The 23,866-nt window shown below is 46.8% G+C and overlaps 1 protein-coding gene across 3 annotated transcripts in view; it reads left to right on the forward strand.

Annotated features, from left to right (window-relative positions):
* Positions 1–461: 461 nt before the first annotated feature.
* Positions 462–23,866, forward strand: part of ptpro (protein tyrosine phosphatase receptor type O) — a 57,719-nt gene continuing 34,314 nt past the window's right edge. For 2 of the 3 annotated variants that reach the window (XM_030353127.1, XM_030353129.1), the window contains exons 1-3: positions 463–878; positions 22,236–22,515; positions 23,209–23,364. In XM_030353127.1, the coding sequence (XP_030208987.1) occupies positions 831–878; positions 22,236–22,515; positions 23,209–23,364 (484 nt within the window). In that variant the 5' untranslated portion in view covers positions 463–830. Of the gene's footprint in view, positions 879–22,235; positions 22,516–23,208; positions 23,365–23,866 lie in introns of all 3 variants that reach the window. The other variant, XM_030353128.1, reaches the window with a different exon arrangement.

The raw sequence follows: 23,866 nt of genomic DNA on the forward strand, positions 1-23,866 counted from the left end.
TTAACCATTCCAACCTTTACCACTAGGAGGCGGAGCAGCTTCTTTAATGCATGAAAATATTTTTCCTCTCTTTTTTTACGATACTTACAAAACGGAATACTGATCACTATCTCCATTACCAAACAGTAACATTGTCATTCAAACTTTTGTATGGCCTTTATGCTACCATAAAAACGATTTTTCAGTAATTACTTGAACCGTTATGTTAGGCGATGCAGCATCAAATTCAACATCTGGTTCCATCTCTTGATCTGCTGACCATTCCTTTGTTAGATTCCCCACATTAGATTTCTAAAACACGATTGACCCAACTGTACTTTTCCTTTATTTACAGACTTTTTTAATAATATTTTTTACATCGTATTTTTTTTAATGTAACGAATAAAAGCGCGGAATGATACCCAGTCCACCAATGTGGTGCCTCGGGCCCCCAGCCTCCTCCTAGGGAGAACAGGGCGGGGCGTCGGCGAGCGGCAGGAGAAAGCAGCCTCTGTCTCTCCATGTAGCATACGTCTGTCTCGTCTTGGAATGATGACCATTGCCTTGGTCCCACCATCCCTTTCTCCAGGGCACCGTATATGTCGGGGGAACCCCTCTTAAGACACCGACCCACTCTTGTCCAACAAGTATTTCCCCCGTTAGGGATGGTATTAGCCACTATCGGTCCATTTTGAAGTGAAGAAAGCAGCGTTGGGAGCGAAGCGCGCAGACAATTACGCGTGTCGAGTCGCGCTGTTAGCGGTCCTATGCAGCTAAAAAAATCGCCATTGTTTGGATGAACGAGATACTGGTGAAAGCTAAGAAAAGGAGACTTTTGTCTGCGAGCTATCATGGTCTCAACATTTCTTTGGGCGATCTATCTCCAGTGTTTCATCCAGGTAAGATTTTTCCTCTTTTTCTCCGGGACTACGGGGTGTTTATGAGGGGAAACATGCTACCCATCAGCTAGGGGGCTGCGCGACGCTCCGCCTGTCTGGCTTGTCATGTGGAACGTGACGGCTTGTGGCTGGAAACACACTGTATACCCGAATATTCTAGATTATTAATGTGGGTCGGTTTATCTACTGTATGTCGTGTGCTCTGGTGAATCTCATCCCTCACATGGTTTGCAGCACGTTACTCGGAGGTGGCAAACGAAATGTGCTTCTCTGTATAGCCTATTTCTTCAGGCAAAATTGGGTCAGTCGGCTGATTCAACAGCCATGTCAGTCTCACTGGTTGCAGGCCCTGCATCCACTGCTGAACGTAAGACTCGCTTCAGAGCACATACACAACTGTACACACATTCACATCACGCACAGCCTCTCGCTCCCTGTCTTACACACACACGCAGGCACAAATACACGCAGGCGCGCACACACACACACACACACACACACACACACACACACACACACACACACACACACACACACACACACACACACACACACACACACACACACACACACACACACACTATCTCTGTCTAACACACACAAACACATACACTCAATTTTGGCACTCTCTCTGTCTAACACACACACACACACACACACACACACACACACACACACACACACACACACACACACACACACACACACACACTCTATCTCTGTCTAACACACACACACACACACACACACACACACACACACACACACACACACACACACACACACACACACACACACACTCTATCTCTGTCTAACACACACACACACACACACACACACACACACACACACACACACACACACACACACACTAAATGTAACGCTCTCTCTCTGTCTAACACACACACACGCACACGCACACACACAGAAACGTGGAGAGAAACATAGAGATAGGGTCCACCTGGATTCCATCAGTCTTTGGGTTCTGACAGGCCTCAGGATACATGCCTGCACAGCCAGACTCATGAGCAGACATGGCTTTAAATAATTCATGAGATAATGAATTTTATAAACATGTTTGTTTTGCTCAATTGTCCAGCTCAGGGCCGGCAGGAATTGTACTCCCATTATTTCAAAGCCGGCTTAGAGTGGGCTTACTCTCTGCTACTGCCGTTTAGTTTGTGTTTTTAGCGATAGAAGTCATTGTGACGTGTCATTCATGACGTTTTCCTTTCCCGTTATCAGGCTGTCGTTTACAGAAGGCCCCCCCCCAACACACACACACACACACACACACACACACACACACACACACACACACACACACACACACACACAAAAACACACACACACACACACACACTCTGTTCGACTAATAAGTACAATTGGTGAAAGGGAAAATAGTAGCAACTACATATGACATTCAGAGTATGTATTCTTTCATCCAAAGCGTCATTGCATTATCGTGAGTGCATGGGTGGCCCTAGTGGGAATCGAATCCCCAACCCTGTTTGTGTGAATGCCTTGCTCAACCCATTGGTGTAGACCGGACCCCAGAATGGGTGTGAATGACAGCCGACCCGTAGACGATTGGATATGGTATCTATCTACCTGTTATCTGATTGGCTGGCTTGTCTTTAATTTCCTGTTTGTTTGGTGAACCACCATGTGGGGATGACAGGACGATATTGGAGGAGATGAGTTATATTGCTTTTAGATTTGTTTCCTATGCGTGTGTGTGTGTGTGTGTGTGTGTGTGTGTGTGTGTGTGTGTGTGTGTGTGTGTGTGTGTGTGTGTGTGTGTGTGTGTGTGTGTGTGTGTGCGTGCGCGTGCATGACAGTGCATGTGTGTCTGACCCATTGTTTGAGGACCACTGATTTACACTGAGGTCACAAAAATGTTTTGGCTGGCATTTCTAGTTGTTGCCCAAAGGTGCTCTGCAACATTTGACTTAATGTTGGAAGGGGAATCAACACATTAAGATTGATTAATGAACACATGTGTAAATTAAAGACATGTGAAGTTGAAGACACTTCATATAATATAGATAGATAAATAGATCCTTAAAGAGCACCTATAATGCTTTTTTTGACGTTTAACCATACTCAAGTGTCAAATAATGACGTTTCTGCATGTAGACGACGTATTCCCTGCTGACCGTCTGGGGGGGTTGTGCAGAGCGCTAAACACTAGGGACAATCCGGATTTTCGATGTATGGTACTGCTGCAACATGCTCTACCGGAAGGTAACCAATCACAACGGAGTGGGGTTGGAAGGGGGGCGAGGGGGCGGAGAAGGACGAAGCCGAGTGTTGACGGAGAATGCTGAAAGCGGCCAGATGAGAGGAAGAGTTTCCCGAAAAATCGACATAGTTTTTTGTGCTGTGATTCGTGTCAGGTTGCGCTATAGGAGTCATTAATAAGAAATTAAGACCAGAAAAGTAGTGTAATAGGAGATTTTTAATAATCCTTTGAAATTACAATGCCACTGCAGCTTCCAGACAGACATAACACCACACATTTCCTCAGAGAGCTTCCATACTTAATAAGATAAAAATACAATAAATAAATACTAAAAAAAAGTGCAAAGTTATTTTTGTGCATTGTAAAACCAGCTGCAATACAAGACTTCCTTATTATACATGATAAACCTGTCTCTGACCCGGCATCCCGTACCAGGCTCCTCCCACTCACTTGGCTCTCAGCGACGTGTGATGTGTTAGCATAATGTAGGTCCAATGTTATAGCCACACACCCAGCAGGGGGGGGGGGCGGCCGAATCACCGTATCTAAAGCAGCAGGCGCTGCACGCATAGAGTCCGGGGTCTGGAGGCACAGAGCGGGAGGTGCCCGCGTGAGGGAAGGAGGCTGGGAAATTCACCTTAATAACCGCTAAAAACAATGCATTGAATCAGAAATCTGAAAAGTAAAATATGTAAAAAAATATAAATACGTAGTGTTTTTTGAAAGCCGAAGGTAGTCCCCAGGGACAGAGATTGACAGTTGTGGAGACTACGTTGTGAAAAGCTGAATCATTTGGTGCCATAGAGAATATACCGGAGACAATGATGGCCATAGTGACATTGTTGACTATGAGTGACTTGCCACTACTGCTCTCCTTGTACTGTCAATTGATTGACAGGCCCAATAACAGCAGTGACAAAACCTGCAGACATAACTTTGATGAGCTACAACATTGCCTGCGTATTTATTACAGATAAATAATTCAATATTGATCCAGTGCATTTGAGAACCCAAGCAGTGCCACTGCCATTCAGTAGATTACAGTCGAACATAACTCAAACCCATTCCTCCTGCCTTTCATCGTTTAAAAACCTAATGGTCTCATGAAACCAATGAATGAATACCTGGAAAGCTTATCGAGCTGTCTAGCTTATATTTTAAATCAAAAGTTTGAATTATTCAAACTTGCCAAATAGTATGATTAAGAGCAAGTATTATTATTATTATTAATCTGTTATTCAGGCGTCCTATGCCACCTATTTATGCAAACAAACAACAAGGCATAAAGTTTTCTCCCGAGTGTGTCTCCCCATTGACTCTTTGATTTTCCTTCAGAATCTTGATGCCATTTTCAAAAACAAAACACCCACAGTCGGAGCAATTAACCAAGTCCCAAATATGTTTTTACACCAAACATATCAAATGCATAATTCCATAATTGCAGTCGATTACACTGGAGTGCAGTCCCACAGATCTGCTCATGTGAAGTCCAATAACATGCAGTAGTGTGTGTGTTTTTTGGGGTGTAATCGGGTATGGTTCTGGAAGGAAGATTACACTAATGACCACCCATGTGAGCTCATTAGCCACCACCGCAAGACGTCTGCATTAGCGTTTAGCATTAGCCGTGGCTATCAGCCTGTTTTACTGCTGCCATATGGTTAAGAAAGTACAGTGTAGACAACTGGAACCTTGCTGTGGGCTAGCTTAGCTTTAGCGTGCTAAAAACAAACTGAAAATCAACACATAGTGCTCTTGATCACAGTAACAGTCATGGGTTATGTTACAGGACACCCCTAAGCCCTTTGAAGGCTGGGTCTAGCTGATAGATGTTGCATCCTATGTAGGGATACGAGAGATTTAAAAATCCAGTGCAGCGCAAACACTATGACTGGATAGAGAAGTGGAACATTATCGAATTGAACTCGAAATCAACCGCATCCTACCCTCAACAAATCAGCATGGAAAAAGTGAATGAATTTCTAAATTTGACCATCTTATCGGGCGCTGATGGAAAAAGAGGCTGCATATTCGGTGACATCCCAGTGTCGCTGTCCCCCTCCAGCGTTGTTCAGGGCCCCCAGCCCGCCGTGGGGCCTTAACCACGCGTCCTGAAGAAACACAGGACATAGTAGAAGAAGGTACACACCGCTGACTTGACGCCTCAGACGGATAGCAGGCAGCCATTATTGATCTGCCGATAGCTTCCTGTCCTCCTGTCAAGAGGTGGGAGGAGGAGGAGGAGGGTGGAGGAAGGACGCAGCACTATAAAGAAGACACCGGCCCCATCCTTAGCTGGTGCCATGGGGGGCATTCAGCACGGGTCTTGTTGGAGTTTGTATAGGGCGTCATTGTTAGGGCTCATTGAGCCAGTCAGAGAGTGGGTGGGGGCTGAAGGGAGGGACCCCCCCCACCACCCCTCCTTGTGTTGTCGAACACCCATTGTTTTCTCTGTGGGGGGAGGGGGGGGGGGGTTGGGAACACAACACACAGCATCCAGCGGTCCCTCATTACTCTTTGTTTAGTTTGATTAAGCACCCTCCCTCTCACCCAGAACAACAAAAACAAGGAGTCGGGATGTGAGTTAAAGAACTCTGTGGATCAACGGTGGTTGGAGTCACTTGGGCGTTTTCTGTAATTATCTCTTTTCGCCGGCTCTCTGTTAATTAATGAGATCCTCGGGCGTTTGCCCGGGTCTTCGCAGACGGGCGGGTGAGGTTTTTGCACTTGTGTTGGCACAAGCGCTACTCATTAGTTTTCCTTTCCTTACGTTTCCAGAGCAAATTACTCCCGCAGTTAACGAGAATGAGCGAATAGACGGCTCGAGGAAGACTTGACATCCATACAGCAATCAAAAACGTTCATGTTTCATTGATGCACTGCCAGATAAAATGATCAAACTGTCAAAATATGTTTTGACAGTTTATCCTTTACCCTGAATGGCAATGTAATTTCCGTGTCAATTTCCAGGCGTCCATTTTCAATTTTTTCGGCAATGTATGTATTTCTATCCTACAAAATAGAGGCGGGATGAATTCTGAATTGCCGTTGTCCATCACTACCAGCTGAGATCGACTATCAACCAACAAGAGCGAAACTGAAAGGCTTTTCAGCGGCGCATAAAGGATTCGGTACAGACTCAGTCTGTCTGTCTGTCAGCCAGTTAGGAGCTTTCTCTTGAAGGAAGAGTTCTGTCCGAGCTCATTGTACCACTGCTGTGTTTTTGTGTGTGTGTGTGTGTGCGTGTGTGTGTGTGTGTGTCTGTGTTCGGCGTGTGCGTGAGTGTGTGTGTGTGTGTGTGTGAGTTTGGTCTGTGTGGGTGCCTGCGTGTGTGTGTGTGAGTTGCGGGCGTGCTTGTGTGCGTGCGGGTGTGCGGCTGTGCGGGTGTGCGTGTGTGCGTGCGTGCGTGTGTGTGTGTGAGTGTGTGTGTGACCATATAGGCAGAAGAGCGGGATCAAGCCCCGTGTTCTCTCCCCCCCCGATCCAATCCAGGCTGATCAAACTCTGGCTGGCTGTGTGCTCTCTCCTACAGAGCCACGGCCAGCCAATCAGAGGGCCAGCAGGCAGTCTCATCAGCGCTAATCTGGGCCTCGTTGCTGTCATCCGTACACTTGATTCCTTTTTATTTATCTTTTCACGTTTTTTTAAAAGTTCGCCTTCGCTCTATTTTTGGGCTCGAGGTCTGACTCGTTTGCAGATGATCTCGTTAGTGTGGAAAGTATCTTTCGCAAAAAATAAGAGAATGTCAATAGGTCTGTTTATTTTCGTGTTTTTTTTGTGGTGGTCCCTTATTATGGATCCATTTCCATCCTCTTTCCTTATAGCTCTATTCATTTTCGTCTTGTGTTAATGTTTGCATAATTTGTCCGTCAACAATAGCGATGGTTGTTCTCTCGGCGGAAGGATGTTCTCCTGCCATATGCTCAGCTTATGCATATTCATATTATCCACTCAAACCCACTTGTTGAACTTTCGTAATAAGTGCCAAAATCCTTGTGCAGTGGTGCGCTCTTACTGTGAAGGATGAGCCATATGCCGCGGCTGTATGTCTGCGGTAAGATTGACTGGGTGGGGAAGGGGATAACATGACCACACAGGGTTCTCTCTCCATACGGCGGTTGCTCTCCGAGGCCTGTATTCATTAGATCATGGCCTTGGGACGTCCCTTGCCCTTTAGATCACTGGCTCACATCCCCGGCCGGGACCACGCTTTGGTTCGTCCTATCTGTGTGCACAACCAACCAGCACAAAAAAAACTTCTGACTCACCCATTCTGGCTCCTCTCTCTTTCTCTCTCTCTCTCTCTCTCTCTCTCTCTCTCTCTCTCTCTCTCTCTCTCTCTCTCTCTCTCTCTCTCTCTCTCTCTCTCTCTCATTCTCATTCTCTCTCATTCTTATTCTCTCTCACTCTCTCTCTCTCGCTCCTTTCTCTCTCTCGCTCCCTCTCTCTCCCTCTCATTCTCTCTTTCTCTCTCCCTCTCTTTCTCTCTCTCTCTCACTCCCTTCTCTCTCGCTCCCTTTTCTCTCTCTCTCTCTCTCTCTCTCTCTCTCTCTTTCTGTCTCTCTCTCTCTCTCGCTCCCTTCTCTCTGTCTCTCTGTCTCTCTCTCTCTCGCTCCCTTCTCTCTCTCTCTCTCTCTCTCTCTCTCTCTCTCTCTCTCTCTCTCTCTCTCTCTCTCTCTCTCTCTCTCTCTCTCTCTCTCTCTCTCTCTCTCTCTCTCTCTCGCTCCCTTCTCTCTCTCTCTCTCTCTCTCGCTCCCTTCTCTCTGTCTCTCTGTCTCTCTCTCTCTCGCTCCCTTCCCTCTCTCTCTCTCCCTCTCTTTCTCTCTCTCTCCCGCTCTCTCCCTCTCTCTCCCTCTCTTTCTCTCTCTCTCTCTCTCTCTCTCTCTCTCTCTCTCTCTCTCTCTCTCTCTCTCTCTCTCTCGCTCTCTTTCTTTCGCTCCCTCTCTCTCACTAATACACATATGGACCATCGACTGGTGCCAGAGTTTTTGGGAGGGTGAGTCAATACCCTCAGGTTTGCATGATAATGTTGGCAGCTGCCTGAGCAGGGGGCAACACTTCCTGGTCGCGGTCGACCGCACGCCGCCCCCTCCCTGCTCCCCACACCCCCCACCTCCTCATGCCTCCCCCAGACACAACTTTTCTTTCACAAACTCCATCTCACCATTTCATTTCTTTTTCGCCAAATTCGATTTTCTCGTTGAAAGATGTTCAAGGGCGCCTCAGAAAACTGCAATAATAATGATAATTAAGGCAATTAAAATTGAAGCATTAAAAAAAAATCATTAGTATTTTTATTGTATTTATTTTATTGCAATCTGTGAGACGTTTTATTGTAGTGGTAATCGTGGCTCGTCATTCACCCCAGCTCGTCTTTTGGGTGAGGTGGAGGTGAACCTCTGGAGAAGGGCTGTGCAGGGTGTGGACGTTCACGTGCACCGTAGAGATATATGTGATACTAATGCTTCATGGGCTTCTCTTTACAGAAATAAGATACATGAGAGGAGCGCACTCACGCCCATAAAACAGAAATAAATGTGATTTGTGTAATGACCTGAGAGCTTCCACATATGTGCTCGATTCATACGCACCCTTTCTCAGTCCGACTGAAACCTATAGCCCCACACTGAAACTAATTATTTATTTTCCGGTTGGATAATATGCTGTAGCATCTTGAAAGGTATGTTTTTGGGGTTTTTTCGGAACCATCTGGCCAATATTATCTCGGGAAATATATCCAACAAGTTTGGATTGATGGTCTGCCAATGAAAGGGAGTTTACAATCCAAGAGAATTCCTTTGGCAGACGAGGCCGTTCCACAACGATAGTGTTTGATTTCCACTCAAACAGCGTCAGGCCTACAACATGTCCCCTCTTCATGTTTAAACATATGAGCAAATGAGCTTCTCTTACATATCTTAATCGACAATGTGTGTCCCCTCCCTCTGACATGGATCATGTCCTATTATAACAGAGTAACATTATAATCCCACCCCTGATTCAACACCCAATTCAAAGCCAAACTGAGGAGGGTTTTTCGGCAGCTCGGAACAACTTGAGTCTATGGTTCGTTCCCTGTTTGGATCAAGTTGTTCTCCAAAACAAACACAGAATACACCAGGCCATTTCTCTTGAACTGAAGATTTAAATAGCCAACGGCCCACAAACGTGGTACGTTTGATTGTGTGTTGTACGTCCTTGAACTTAAAAATAGTACTTAGCATTGTGTAGCATCCTTTCCTAGCTATCTTTGTTGTATTACAGGGAATGGGTTAACCTAGTGATTGTTAGCGCTTGTCACTTGGTTCTATGAACATCCTTACTGTAACGAAAGAGATATATTGTTTTTTGTCTTTCTTCTGACAAATGTAATTATTGTAAGTCGCTTTGGATAAAAGCGTCCGCTAAATGCCCTAAATGTAAATGTGAATGTATGTACGTTTACATTGCTTTCCTCGATGCTCAGGGCTCTGAAATAGGGGGAGTCGTATGTAGGGCTTTAAACAGGGGCCGGAAAGAATAACAGGTCAGGGACCGGATTGAGAGTGCGTTTGAGAGAGTGCGTTTCACCCTACATGATTAAACATCGCCCTCTCTTGTACTCTGGTTTCATCAGAGATAAGTCTCCCTTGTGCCAGTTTGATGAAATGTAAGGGAACGTGACGAAATACCCTCTGTGTTTCCCTCAGGTGATTTTTTTTTTTTTACATCACCCTCTCGATCCCTCGACGCCCATTCTCCGTCTCGCTCGGAATTCGCAAGATAACGGGAAAAAAAAAAGAATCCTTATCTTGTTTGACTTTTGCTTTGTTTTACAATACGGGGGAGACATGGTGAAGAACTCTGCCTCTACTTATTCCTGAAACCCACCTCACAGTCAACGCTTTCACTGATCAAGTACAGTAAAAGTAATAGAAGTTCTTTTACGTTTTTTTCTCTCTTCCCTTTATGAACAAGAATAGAATAACGGATAAAAACAGCACGGCCTAAATAAATAGTTCTGGCCTTGAAAGCTTCTGCCTCCTTTTCCCCTGGGCCATTGAATATTCATTTCTGCTTCTTCACAACACCAGCCTCCCTTCACATGATCAGGATGAGTGCGTGTTCATAATACAATGAAGAGGGCCTCATAGACAATGTAGAGGGCCTCTCTATATTGGACATGCTTCATTAATGTCGAATTAGGAGCATTACTGATCTTTGCGTTTTGTATTCCAGCAGACGATACTTGAGCAGTACTGGAACGAATTAACGTACAGATAGCAGCATTCAGATAAGAAATGTCGTTCCGGTTTAACCATTATCTTGGGGTACTGCTTTTAATATGGGTTATCAGGACATTGTTTATTAATGTATTAATCCTGCGGTCGGTCATTAAGGCACAATGTTGTATGGTTAAGTGTTATATGAGACCAAAACAAGCAAGCATTTATTTAGACCATACAAAATTAACAATAAGGATTATTAGACTAAGTAAAAGTTGATTCAATGCTGTCCAGGCATTTACATTTGTCTTACCAGGAGAACATCTCTGTTGTAAATATGGAGTCTAGATCATTGTTGAACATACGCTGAGCAACAGTGACCTGGCTTCGTACTGGATACTGTGTCTTCTCAGGTATCAGAGTCGACGGGATGGCATTATGCGGCACGTAACTCTCAGAAGCGAAAGAATGACTCATGTTGAGTTCTGCCATCGATTACACACCCGTCTGGCCGCTTCGAGGAAGTAGGCTGGCTTTTTTTAATTCACAGAGGCGCTCTGTTGTCAAGTGAAACAAGGGGATTGGGGAGGGGGGGGTCCTCCACAGCCCCTCGCCCCTCCCCCACCGTTGTCGTCGCCATGGCAACCCAAATAAAGGGGAGAAGGCAGAACGATCTGGGGCCAGGAGGGAGAAGGCTCCACTGTTGACTGCTCTCCATCCCAGACAGCCGATGAGGAGGGAGGGAGGGAGGGAGGGAGGGAGGGAGGGAGAGAGGGAGAGAGAGGGAGAGAGGGAGAGAGGGGGAGAGGGAGAGGGAGAGAGAGAGAGAGAGAGAGAGAGAGGGAGAGGGAGAGGGAGAGAGAGACTCTTGAGTGGCAGGCAGATAGATTGATAGACATAGCGACCAAGAGAGGTAGATAGTCAGACAGGACGAGAGATAGGGTGAATAAGGTCTTGATAGGCTCAGAGCGGACAGAAGGGGATAGAGATAGATAAGAAGAGAGTCTGTAAAAGAGTGAGGGAATTACAGACAGACACCGAGGGACAATGACAGAGAGAGAGAGAGAGAGAGAGAGAGAGAGAGAGAGAGAGAGAGAGAGAGAGAGAGAGAGAGAGAGAGAGAGAGAGAGAGAGAGAGAGAGAGAGAGAGAGAGAGAGGGGGGGGGGCAGACAGAAAATCAAGGAAATAGACGATAGATAGGAACAGAAAGCCATGTCAATAGATTGAGAAGGACAGGGGGCGAGATTGAGAGGAAGAACTGGGGGTATCTGGCCTGGAATGTTAATATTAATCTCTCAACCTCTTCTACAGAGTTTATCCATGTGCTTTTCGCTCTTTGATACGTACCACAGTGAAGTGCCTTTAAATATATGCTCACACACGTCCTCCCTGTTATTAGGACGGTCTTTAAATAGGTTTGGGATGGCTGAAATGGTATTAATACAAACAGTGTTTGTGTGATCAAATGCGAGTTAGACTGGCATCTTGTTATTGAGTACAAGGGGCAGACAGACAGACAGACAGACAGACAGACAGACAGACAGACAGACAGACAGTTAAATTGCTTAGAATCAGTGTAATGGTCGATAAAATTGTCGAGGAGTAAAATATGGCCCAGGAGCAGATGAAGGGCAGGGGTACAGCAGGTCTTGTGCGGTTCTGAGGCGGTCTGCTTCAGTTGGGTTTTGAATGTTGAGAGTAATTGATGGTCCCTTTACTACTCCAACCACTCGAAGCTCTCATCGCATCCACGGCACACTCGAGTTAGTCTCCAGAACAGTTCCCCCGCACATCCTCCAAACACATTGACGGGTCAGTTCAATATACAAACCCCTCCACATTCTCCCTGGGACAGGAAGCAGTGCATTGTGGGACGGCGAGATGATTGAAGAGTGCCCTTATGAGGAACTAGCTTGGCCTTTTAAAAGTCTGGGTCGGCCTGCCAGAGCAGTTTAATTACGATCTTGTGGTATTTGAAGGTCAATATCAAAAGATTAAAAAAAGGAAACAGCCAGGGTTTAAAAGTTGTGAGAATCAAGGGCCGTACACTTAAACAAAAATAGTCCTTGTAGTGCTTTGAGCGTTGTGGGAGATGTAGTTCTTTAGTGGTTGACTAACCATGTGAGAGTTTGGACAGGATCTCAGAGTGAGGATGGCTAGGGGAGTGATGTTTAGATTGCGTTTTACGTTTCCAAACATGAAACATCTCTTCTTTGTTGGCTATCCGGGAGTAGGACACCCTCTTAGAATCAGAGAAAGACGTGTATTTTGTGGTTGTAACTCTTTGGATTTCGTGGCTTCCTCCACCTTGCCAGAGCAATCGTGGATGTCCCCAGAGATCACTCACCTTGTGCTGTATGAGAGAGATCTCTATTATCTGGATGTTAGTCTATCTCTGGTTCGGAGTACCGTAATCATGGACACCCATCTGAAGGGAAGATGTATTCAGATCATTCAGGTATTTCACCCACTCAAACCTTTTCCCCAGTCTCCAAAGGGGAGTGGATAAGTGCCTATTTAACAGTACTCTGTTTTCTTAAACGACTTCATGGCCTTAATACATTTCACGCAGCGATGTAGGAAGCGGAGACATTACACAGAAATCCCAAAAAGCCAAAAAGATATTCTTTCAATTCCAGATGAACAAAGATGCACTGTTTTTTTAGTGCAGCTTTCACTAATCCCGTTTTTTAACGTATATCCTGATCCGGATCGATTACTCGCATCATCCCGATGGAACGCTCTCCTAATCCCAAGTGGTGGTGGTTGTTTTCCGCCGTAACGCTATCGCTCTCATTACGAGGAAGAGAATTACAGCAGTTTCTCTTTTGACTTTCTTTCTCGTGCTTTTGCTGTACTCGTCTCCCTTTCTGGCGACCAATCAGATAATCCATTTTGCTGCGGTAAGCCTTTGAGTTTTCTGACCCAAATTCCTTATCTGAGTATCTGTGCCACGGAAATGTGTTACTAGCGAGATCTCTCGCCATCCAGCGAGGCCCTGAAGTGATGCCCGGCTGTCCAAGGGTAACTTCTGATGTCATCGTGCACTGTTGCATCATGGGAATTAGGAGCATCACTTGGCCAAAGAGGATTAAAGGCCGACATTGGGACGTATTATACTGAGATACCTAGCACAAACCGGCACAACGTGTACTCCTTGGATGAGACTTTAGCATCGACTCGTTTTGTAAGCGACTCACGCAGTCGCAGACAGGTGTACAGGGAGCGCTTGTTTTGCTTTGCAGCGGAGGTAGAGCGTATACTGCATGGGCGGGGCTAGTTTCTTTTTTGGTTATTTTTTTTGCGGATGCATTGCTTAAAAAAAATACCGCGAAAATATCGCGAGGACACTACGTGTCATCGTGGGACGGCAATATCTTCATCACAATAAAAATTTGATATATTGTGCAGCCCTAATGTAAATGTAAATGTAATTCAGATGCATGTAGTTAAGGAGCAAGTAGGGGGATAGGGCTTTCTCCTCAAGGATGCCTACAGGTCTGCTTGCGGATATACTTGAACCCAGAACGTTGGGGCAGGCAGTCAAACCTCTCAAACGCCCCTTATCTCTGTTACCTTCTTAAAGCATCAGTGCGTTGTGGGTTTGAGTCGAGAGCAGCATGTGTGCACTGTGTTTCCGGTGATGATGCAAGTGTTTGGGATTTTTGAGTCTTTGTTCATGGACTGATCAAGCAGGGTCACCAGAGAGCAAAGTGTGTTTCAGTGCCTTTGACGCCTGGGGTTTCCACTGTTTTGAGAGTTTTGCTTTGTCAGGAGTGTGAGTCTAGCATTTTTGGGAAATGTACTCGAGCGATTGCGAAAAACTGTAAATATTTTACTTCACAGCCCCCCCCCCCCCCCCCGCCCCAAAAGACCAAATGATCCTCCGATAGCATAACACAAAGAATTTGTGTGCATCCGCATACATACGTGTGTGTCTGTGTGTGTGTGTGTGTGTGTGTTTGCGTCTGTGTCTTTGATTGAATACATATATACACACAAGGCCAGAGTCCGATCACAGGACGTTATTATGGTTGAGTTATAACGTTACGGGGAGCGAGCGAGGAAGTGGGTTTAGAGTGCAATGAAGCCATTTCAGGACTATTGCACTCAGTACTAGTAGCTCTGCACTCCTTTCTCCTGCTCTACAGCTGTGGTCAATAAGAGATGTATTTTTCTATTCGTGGCTTCTCGACGTGGGAAGTGGGATGTGATTAAATAGTGTAATGGGGACATCATGTTCTGCCAATGGTAAATGAACAGAGTATGCCCACAGACATGAGAGAAGTATTTATATTGTTGTCTTCAACCATCTTTTGCTATGTCCTTTAAGTGGGCTGTGGCCTGAGGTAGAACGATAGATAAATGATAACATAAAGAAAATGGGTTTTTCTGTGCAGCCTACATTTCAGGTCGACAGAGCATCCTGTAACACTGACACACAGGACAAACTGTCCTCTGGTCTAGGCCAAGTGTAGGTTGGGCCTTTACTCACAGGGAAGGGACATTTAGATCTGTTTGTGATCTAGGCTGTTTACTGACGCTGTAAAAGAGCTCATTCTGCTTCCAAACACTGCTTCAGTTGGAGCCCTAGCTCCAATTACACCTGTGGCCTCGTGCTTTGCCCCTAAATGTCTTTTTGGAAATGGCTGCCATTTAAAGGTCACTGTCCAATGTTTCCGACCAACAGCCTGTGTTAATAAAAAATACATCCGTTGACATGGATAATATAATACTAATTATTATTATATTGTTATACTCTTTATTTGTCTTTCAGGTTTGCTCACTAACCTATCCTCATAGCTTGGACACCAGATAGTATAAGCTGGAATGAGGATCTAGAATGATCTTCTAGTGTAAGCGTTCAAGATGGCGTCGTTCCTACTCTGTATTCACCCAGCCGCCCTGTAGATAAACGGTCGCACGCAGAAGGATCCGGTATGTTATAGCATAATGCCAGGGGGTCGTTACGCTGGGATCTCTGACGCCCTGGCCCAGCAGACATACACTATTTATCCGCCACGGCGCGACTTCATGGCTCTCTCGCCACACCCAGATGACAGAGCAAGACAGATGAGCCTCGCAGGCTGGAGGAGGCGTGTGTGTGTGTGTGTGTGTGTGTGGTTGTGTGTGTGTGTGTGTGTGTGCGACTGTGCGTGTGCGTGTGTGTGTATCTGCGTGTGTGCATGTGTTTGTGTCTGTGTGTGCGTGTGCTTGTGTGCGTTTGCGAGTGTATGTGTGAGTGTGTGCGGGTGCGAATGCGTCTGCGTGTGTGTGTCTGTGTGTGTGTGGGAGTGTGTGTGTGTGTGTGCGAGTGTGTCTAAATCTGTGTGCGTCTGCATCTGCGTCTGTGTGTGTGCGTGTGTGTGTGTGTCTGCGTGTGTGTGTGAGTGTGTGTGTTTGTGTGAACGACTCCCACTGAGCCCGTTAATGAAAGGCTGCCTTATCTCTGGGATTCCAGATATTATGACTTTGTGCCCCCAACCCCCCCCCCCCCCCCCCCCCCCCTCCCTCCCACCACACACACACTCACACTCCCCCATCTCCTCCACTAGACTGAGTGCCGCCGTACCTAGAATAATAACGATGACGGGGGAGACAAGAGCTGCTGGTGATGATGATGATGATGATGATGATGATGATTTGAAGTGTCAGGATTGGCCTAACAATGTTTATTTTGTGTTCTCCAGAAATGTAGCGTACGTATGGCCAGGATGTAAATCAATACTTTTTTGTATTGATCGTGCATGAGATTGCGTTTGGATAAATCTTTTAATCAATAAATGCTCAGTTTAAGACCAATTATACACGAGTACGCCACAGAAAGTTGAGTTGTTTTGACGGTATTCTGTTTACGACGCTATTTTTAAGTAAACTGTGTTGCTATTTTAACCGACCAATCACAACGGCTCGCTATCATGTGGGATGTTTGAGTCTATGCTTTTGATTGGTTGCTGAATCAAACCAAGCATGCATTGGGTATGCTAATGTTCCACTGGGGATTCAGAAATTATCACATAATCAATCATAGAAATGCAAACTGTCACATGATCTGATTGCGTGGACAAGTTTGGATGGAATTGTTAGCTACAACTCAACACATATACATACACGCTTGCACAAACATAGATACACACACCCACACATATACACACACACACAGATAGATACACACACACACACACATAGACACACATCATGGACACACACACACGTAGATACACAATCATACAAACACACACATCATGGACACAGATAGATACACGTACACACACACACATAATATACACAAACACACACTCATATAAACAAACACATCATGGACACACACACACACACACAATTCATGGACACACACAGAGATACACACACAGACACACACACACACACAAATCATGGACACACACATAGATACAAACACATACTCAAACACACACACACACACACACACACACACACACACACACACACACACACACACACACACACACACACACGATCATGGAAATAGTCCGTATTCCATAAACAAGGAAACCAGGAAGGAGGCAATTGGACAGGGCAGAGCAAGGTGACCTTTTGGAGAACGCCATGGGTGTGTGGGAGGAGGAGGGGGGAGGGGGGGGGGGGGCTGTTGACCAGCAGGATGTCAGATAATGAAGGAGGAGGACACCCCGCGGAGATATGCTAATGACATTCAGAGCACGGAGGTTCCGGAGTGGGGCCAAAGTTAAGGGCTGATTCTGGTCCCACGTTCACGCAACGCATCGACCACGCAGACCCTTCGACGCAGTCATGAACCTTCATGGTTCTGCGTCGGGTTTTAGCGAGCGGACCAATCACAGCCCTTGCTACTGCGTCGCCTCGACGGAAGGTTACCATTTTTGGGAGGCTCATGTCAGGCCCTTGCGGTGGACGCAAGGAGGGTCCGCAAGGACGTCAGGGGTCCGTAAACCCCCTTGCGTTGCGTGAACGTGGGACCGTAATCAGCCCTTCATGCTCCACCACCCAATGTAGAATACACTGCCCTTTGCTACACTGGTCCAAAACAGGCTAGATCGCCAAGCTATGATATAAAGACTGTCCCTTTTCCCAGACTTTACTGGTCGGGCAGATTCTCTCTCGTCACTCATCTTCATCCGCTCATCCGGGGTCGGGTTGCGGGGGCAGCAACTCTTGCGGTCTAGATTTAGGTCTGACAGATTCAGTTTGCAAATTAAAAAAAAAATGAAATGCAAATTTGCGAAAAAAACTGAAAAAAGCCTCAAACTGGTCCAATTATATTATTTTCCGTGAATTTCATTAGCAGAACAGCAGGCATTACCGGCTTACGCTGAGAACTATTATGTCGCTATCTTCCTGCGTTCTTTCTGTGTGTGCGTGTGTGTGTGGGCCAATGAATGTGGAAAAGTTGAAAGTGTTTTTTTCCTGCATTTCCAAGAAGTGCTTGCTCATACATCCTCAGAATCAATTCGGCGCCAAGTATCCCTATTCCGGGCCCCTGTACCGGGCCCCTAAAGGCCTTCTGGGAGGGCGGGTCGTCGGGCTCCGACGCTCCACATGTCGGGCGGGGTCGGGCTGAGCCCTTTATCAGGTGTTCGGTCGGGAGCGCTCGGAATGCCGCCCTGTTTCCCTCCAGCAGCTCTCTTCCCAATTCCGCTTACTGTACTGAGAAGCAGGGTTTCTGCTGTCGACGAAAAACCACGACACTCCTTGCCTTCCAGCTGAAATCTTCATGAATCTGGAAGTGCTTAGCATCTGTTATTCATCGCTGGCTGTCAGGCGAAACTCCACTTGGATCCTATTGTACTACCGGGGCGTACGACCCGGTTCTCCCACCATTTAGCCTCTCAAATGGTAAACAAACTGCATTCACGCACCGAAATCCGTGTCAGCCACGCAGGGCGACAGCCAGCTGGTCGGCGGCAGTCAGGGTGAGGCGTCTCGCTCAGGGACACCTCGACACTCAGCTAGGAGGAGCCGGGGATCGAACCGGCGACCCTCCGGTTACCAGTCACCCCGCTCTACCTCCTGAGCCTCACACCCGGCCGCCAAACCTTTCAGGAGGGTTTTTGAAAGCGATACTGTCTTTCTGGATCCTCTTATCATAGTCCATAATTAACAAGGCTCACAGAGTCCCTCCGCTGCCACTCAGCGCCACCAGACGCAGGCCTAATGTGTTCAGCCCGGCAGCCGTGACCGTGCAGGGCTCCATGAATGATTTAGAACGGTTAAATGTGGTGATTTAGCCTCCGACGGCGCCATGAAAGGTAATCTTCCCCGTCCTCGTCAATGTCGCATCGGAGGTCCGCAGACGGTTGCCACGCCGATGGTATGGACGAGAGAGAGAGAGAGAGAGAGAGAGAGAGAGAGAGAGAGAGAGAGAGAGAGAGAGAGAGAGAGAGAGAGAGAGAGAGAGAGAGAGAGAGAGAGAGAGAGAGAGAGAGGTAGAGAGAGAGGTAGAGAGAGAGAGGTAGAGAGAGGGGTAGAGAGAGATGAGGAGAGGGAGAGAAAGAGAGCGATGAGGAGAGGTGTAGAGAGAGAGAGGGGGAAGGGACAGAGGAAAGCAGAATTGACAGCGAGAGAAATGGAGAGAGTGAAAGAAAAGCGAGAGTGATAACGAAAAGAGAGTAAAATCTGCGAGCGGGAGAGAGAAATAAAGAGAGAGAGAGTGAATGGTAAAGAGATATCACCTGAGAGACGTAGAGAAAAGGAGAGAGCGATAGAATCTGAGAGACGTAGAGAAAAGGAGAGAGCGATAAAATCTGAGAGACGTAGAGAAAAGGAGATAGCGATAGAATCTGAGAGACATAGAGAAAAGGAGAGAGAGATAGAATCTGAGAGACGTAGAGAAAAGGAGAGAGAGATGGAATCTGAGAGACGGAGAGAGCGATAGAAGAGAGAGATGGAATCTGAGAGACGTAGAGAGAAAGGAGAGAGATAGCGTGATAAGGAGGCAGAACAGATCGAGATAGAGAGACGGACCGCGGCAGACGAGTGAAGACAACAGAATCCGGAGACTACGACAAAAGCCTTCTCCTTGTTGCTCCCGGGCTCAAGCACCTCACCCCACCCCTCCATCACCCCTCTATCCACCCCCACCCACTGCTCCGGCCAACCCCACCCCACCCCTCCAGCACCCCTCTATCCACCCCCACCCACTCCTCCGGCCAACCCCACCCCACCCCTCCATCACCCCTCTATCCACCCCCTCCATCCACCCCCAGCCACCCCCCCATCCAGCCCCTTCACGACCCCCCCCCACACACCTCCAACCCCAGGGCAGATCTCATGGCCACGTCAGGGACCCCCGTGACCAGCAACGAGGGAGGCCAGCGAACAGAAGCCCCTTTGTGGAAAGAGAGAGAGAGAGAGAGAGAGAAAGAGAGAGAGAGAGAGAGAGAGAGAGAGAGAGAGAGAGAGAGAGAGAGAGAGAGAGAGAGAGAGAGAGAGAGAGAAGGAGTGAGATGAAGGGGGAGAGAGTGATGGAGAGAGAGAAGGAGGGGGAGAGAGAGAGGGGGTTAGGAAGAAAGAGATGGGGTCAAAGAGAGGGGGGGAGAGAGAGATAGAGGGGGGAGCATAGATGATTGGAGGAAATAGTAGTGAGAGAGAGTTAGGGGGAGGAGGGAGAGAGATAAAGGAGGGACGATAGGGGGAGTGGGGAGGAGAGAGGGAGAGGGAGGAGGAGGGTAAGAGAGAGGGAGGGAGAGAGAGAGGCATAGAAAAGGATATAGGGAGGAAGAGAGAGTTGAACGTAAAGAGAAAGAGCGAGAGAAAGCAAGGGTCGTTGCCCAGAGCTGGAGAATCAGCTGCAGGGAGAGAAGAAGAAAAGGGGGAAAGCTCCTAAAGAATCTCTCGTAGAGGAGGAGGCATCACAGAGAGAACAACTATGTATGATTCATGGGGTTTTTACGCCCTCTTATATTTTTACTGCCAGTCTCTCCAGATTAAAAGTGTGCGTGCGAACGTGTGTGTGTGTGTGTTTGTTTGTCTGTGTTTTGGTGTATATGTGTGACTGTGTATATCTGTGTGTTTCTCTGTCTTTGTGTGCCATTGTTTCTCTTTTGTGTGTGTGTGTGTTTCTGTTTCTTTGTGTGTCTGTGTGTGTTTGTAGGTCTGTATCTTTGTGAGTGTGTGTGACTGCGCGCTTGCCTGTGTGTGTGTGTGTGCCTGTGTATTTGTGCTGTGTGTTGAGTGTGTATGGTGTGTTGAGAGTGTGTGTGTGTGTGCATGTGTATTTGTGTGTGTGTGTGTATGTGCGTGTGGCTTTCCTGATGCGCTCTGCCCTCGTCCTCCTGATGGTAGACCACAGGGAGGAGACTGCAGCTCCCCAACTCCACCCGAGCCAGACTCGCCTCCAGAAAGCGCTGTCATATCTCCGTCTGTCATTAAGGTTTCCTCTGTGCTTCCATCGCCGGGTCCAGCGGCAGCTCAGTGGCTGCTAATGACAGCTAATGCTGCTAGCACTCTTTGTCGCATTGATCCCAGCGTTGGTGGGGGGGGGGGGGGGGAGGAGACATGGCGTCGGCCGGTCGTACGTCAAAACGGAAACGTCGATACGGACCGTCACGGTCACGCGACGTTTCGGGGAAAACGTGAAACGACCGGCGAAAGATAAACAACGGTTCTCTTGGACGGTGCTTTGTGACAGAGCGCTGGAGGAGATTGTCAACCTCCGTGTTACACAGTTTTTTTATTGTTTGTGTGTAATTGTCGTTTTATTTGTGTGTGTGTGTGCGTGTGTGTGTGTGCGTGGGTCCACGATGACTGACTAGGATAGCTGCCAACCGGAAAAAATATTCTGGCACAATAACCCGACCTTACCAATTCACAACATTAAATGTTAGCATTGTCGTTCTGTGTTTCAGAATCAATGCAGTAAAAAAATCGACAATGTTACTGATGACATTGATTGGTGATGAATGATGGAGTGGTTCGGCCAATCATTCGTAAAAAATTAAGTGTCAATCATTTCCCACACTTTAAAGTGCAGCAGTTAAGATTTAAGAGCTTTTATTTGACTGTAATTTGTTAGAAATGGCATAGCCATCCATCTGGACCAACCCTAACCCTATCAGTGAGTGAAGTGCTCGGTGAGAATATATGTCTCCATCGCTCCTGCCTCTGTGCTTTCAGACCCGCCTTCAGAGCCATCACGGCAGCTCTCTCCCGATTGGTTTGGGGGATCAATCTCACACGTCAACCAGTCTTTTGGGGTTGTTTCGTTGCCAACTATTGCTCTCTTCTCTTCTCCTTCTCCTCCGCTTTCTCTCTCTCTTTATAACTCCTGAATCGTACCTCCAGCAGCTCTTAGTCTTCAGGGCTCGTACATCGTGAATCACATCGCAACGGCCGTCTCGACTCCGGAAGTGTAGGAGAATAAGAATGTTTATGGTAGTAAATTAGTGTTTTGGTCATTGTTTAATAATCAATCTGAAAATGGTTTGTCATTATGGGGTGACATTATTGTGTTTGAAACCGCCGTTGTATCTCATGCGAGACGTAGCAAAACAAAGTTTTGAATGGATGCGGTATATTTACGACCATTTAGGATTTCACATAACCTCAACTCTCTTGTCTTGAGTACTCTAAGAAAAGGCAGATTATCCGCGACAAAAATATCCCATGATGCAAAGTACAAAGCCCGAAACAGTGTATAATTACGGTTATTTCAGATTTCACACAACTGCAACTCTCTTGAGTACTAAAAATGGTGGCAATTATCGGCGACCAAAAAACTCCCATAATGCATTCTGATGTACAAAGCCCTCTATGGTATATTAATGTTGATTTAGAATGTGACACAACAACTACTCTCTTGTCCTGAGTACTCTCAAAATGGCGGCACTTACCAGCCACAAAAAAAGTCCCATGATGCATTCTGTTGTTCCCCCCCCCCGCCCCTCCAGAGCAGCGCGGCCTTCCAGGTGACCCTGCGGGACGAGGACTGGATGGCGGCCGTACTGGAGCCGTCGGACCTGCGGGACAACGTCACCGAGTACGCCGTGCTGCTGGCCGGCGAGCCGCGGCCCCGCCTGGTCCCGTTCCTCCCGCTGCCCGCCGACGGCAGCCTCCCGCCGCCGCTGGTGCTCAACGTGACGCACCCCGGCCTGGCCTACCGGGTGGCGCTGCTGGCCCGGGACGGACGGGCCTGGACCCGGCCACTCCGCAGCGTGGGCGTCCTCACACGTAAAGACCCGACGCTGCGGCGAGATATCGACGATTTATGCTTTATTATAGAGAGAGAGAGAGAGAGACCCTCCACTCCCAGGGAGTTCTGGCCAAGACTTTGGCCAGAACTCTATTTTGAAAAGTTTCAAAATACTTAAAAGACAGGACAGAGGTTCCATACACTACACGGGGTGGTGGTAGGGGGGGGGGGGTACTCCTAGCACTCTTCACACGTGCACTTCAACATGCTTTTTATCACAAACACTAAATTAAAACAACCTCATAAATAACGATAGCAATAAAGTAGAAGCAATAAGGTAGCTTATTAGGTAGGTAGCTTATTTATTTTGGAAAAACACTTTTTTTCTAGATGTTTTCTTTCTTATTTGATGTAATAATTCTCAGAAAGGAGATTAGTTCGTTACTTTAGCCTTTGGAAACGGACACCTTAACTGAACCGTGTTTAAAATATCCATGTGGATTAGAGTTATGACATTGTCTAATATTTACAGTGCGTTGCGTATGTGTGCATAACACAGATTTTACTCTGCCCTGACCTATTTTGCGAAGATTAAATCCAATTAGGTGTAAAGATGTAGGCCACATAAATAATGCAGCGTACTTATACACCTAGAGATGAATACTTTTCCCTGTTTTGGTTATACTACATAAAGACAGATAAAAATCACGTGTTTTCTGTGTTTGTTCCAGGGCCTCTGCCAGTGGACAGCGCGACCATATCAGACTACAGAGAAGCTCCGGAGACGGGGGTGGTGTTTGAGATCAGCTCCCCGCCGAACAACGTGTTCAGCCGGGTGAACATCAGCTACGTGGAGGGGACCGACCTGCGCTCTATGCTCTATAAAGGTAACCGCCTTTCTTAGGGCGGGGTTTACAGGGTCACCTAAAGGGGGAGTGGGGTAACCCCTTCGAAGAGCACCCACTCCCTATGTCGATATAAACCTATAAACCTTCATCTATTGACTTATTTTTCTTTGTACGTCCTGGCACTAAAAAATATTACTTAGCATCTTATGCTAGCTATCTAATTTAACGATTCCTAGTGATAGTTAGTGCTTTGCAGTCGGCTCTATGAACATCCTTGCTGTACCGACAGAGATTTATTGTTGTTTCTCTTTCTTCTGACAAATGGCATTATTCTAAGTCGCTTTGGATAAATACGTCTGCTAAATGCCCTCGATATAAATGTTATTATAAAGGGCTCGTTCTAAGGTCATAAAAACGCAATGATTATTATTTTCATGAAATTATACACGTATTAAAACACGTTGATGAATAATCAATTCCATTTCTGCCAACTCCGTAACGCTGTGGCAAAATTGGACACACTGCACCGTTAATTGAAACG

Source organism: Gadus morhua, chromosome 4, assembly GCF_902167405.1.
Source record: "Gadus morhua chromosome 4, gadMor3.0, whole genome shotgun sequence".
In the NCBI taxonomy this organism is placed as follows: Eukaryota; Metazoa; Chordata; class Actinopteri; order Gadiformes; family Gadidae; genus Gadus; species Gadus morhua.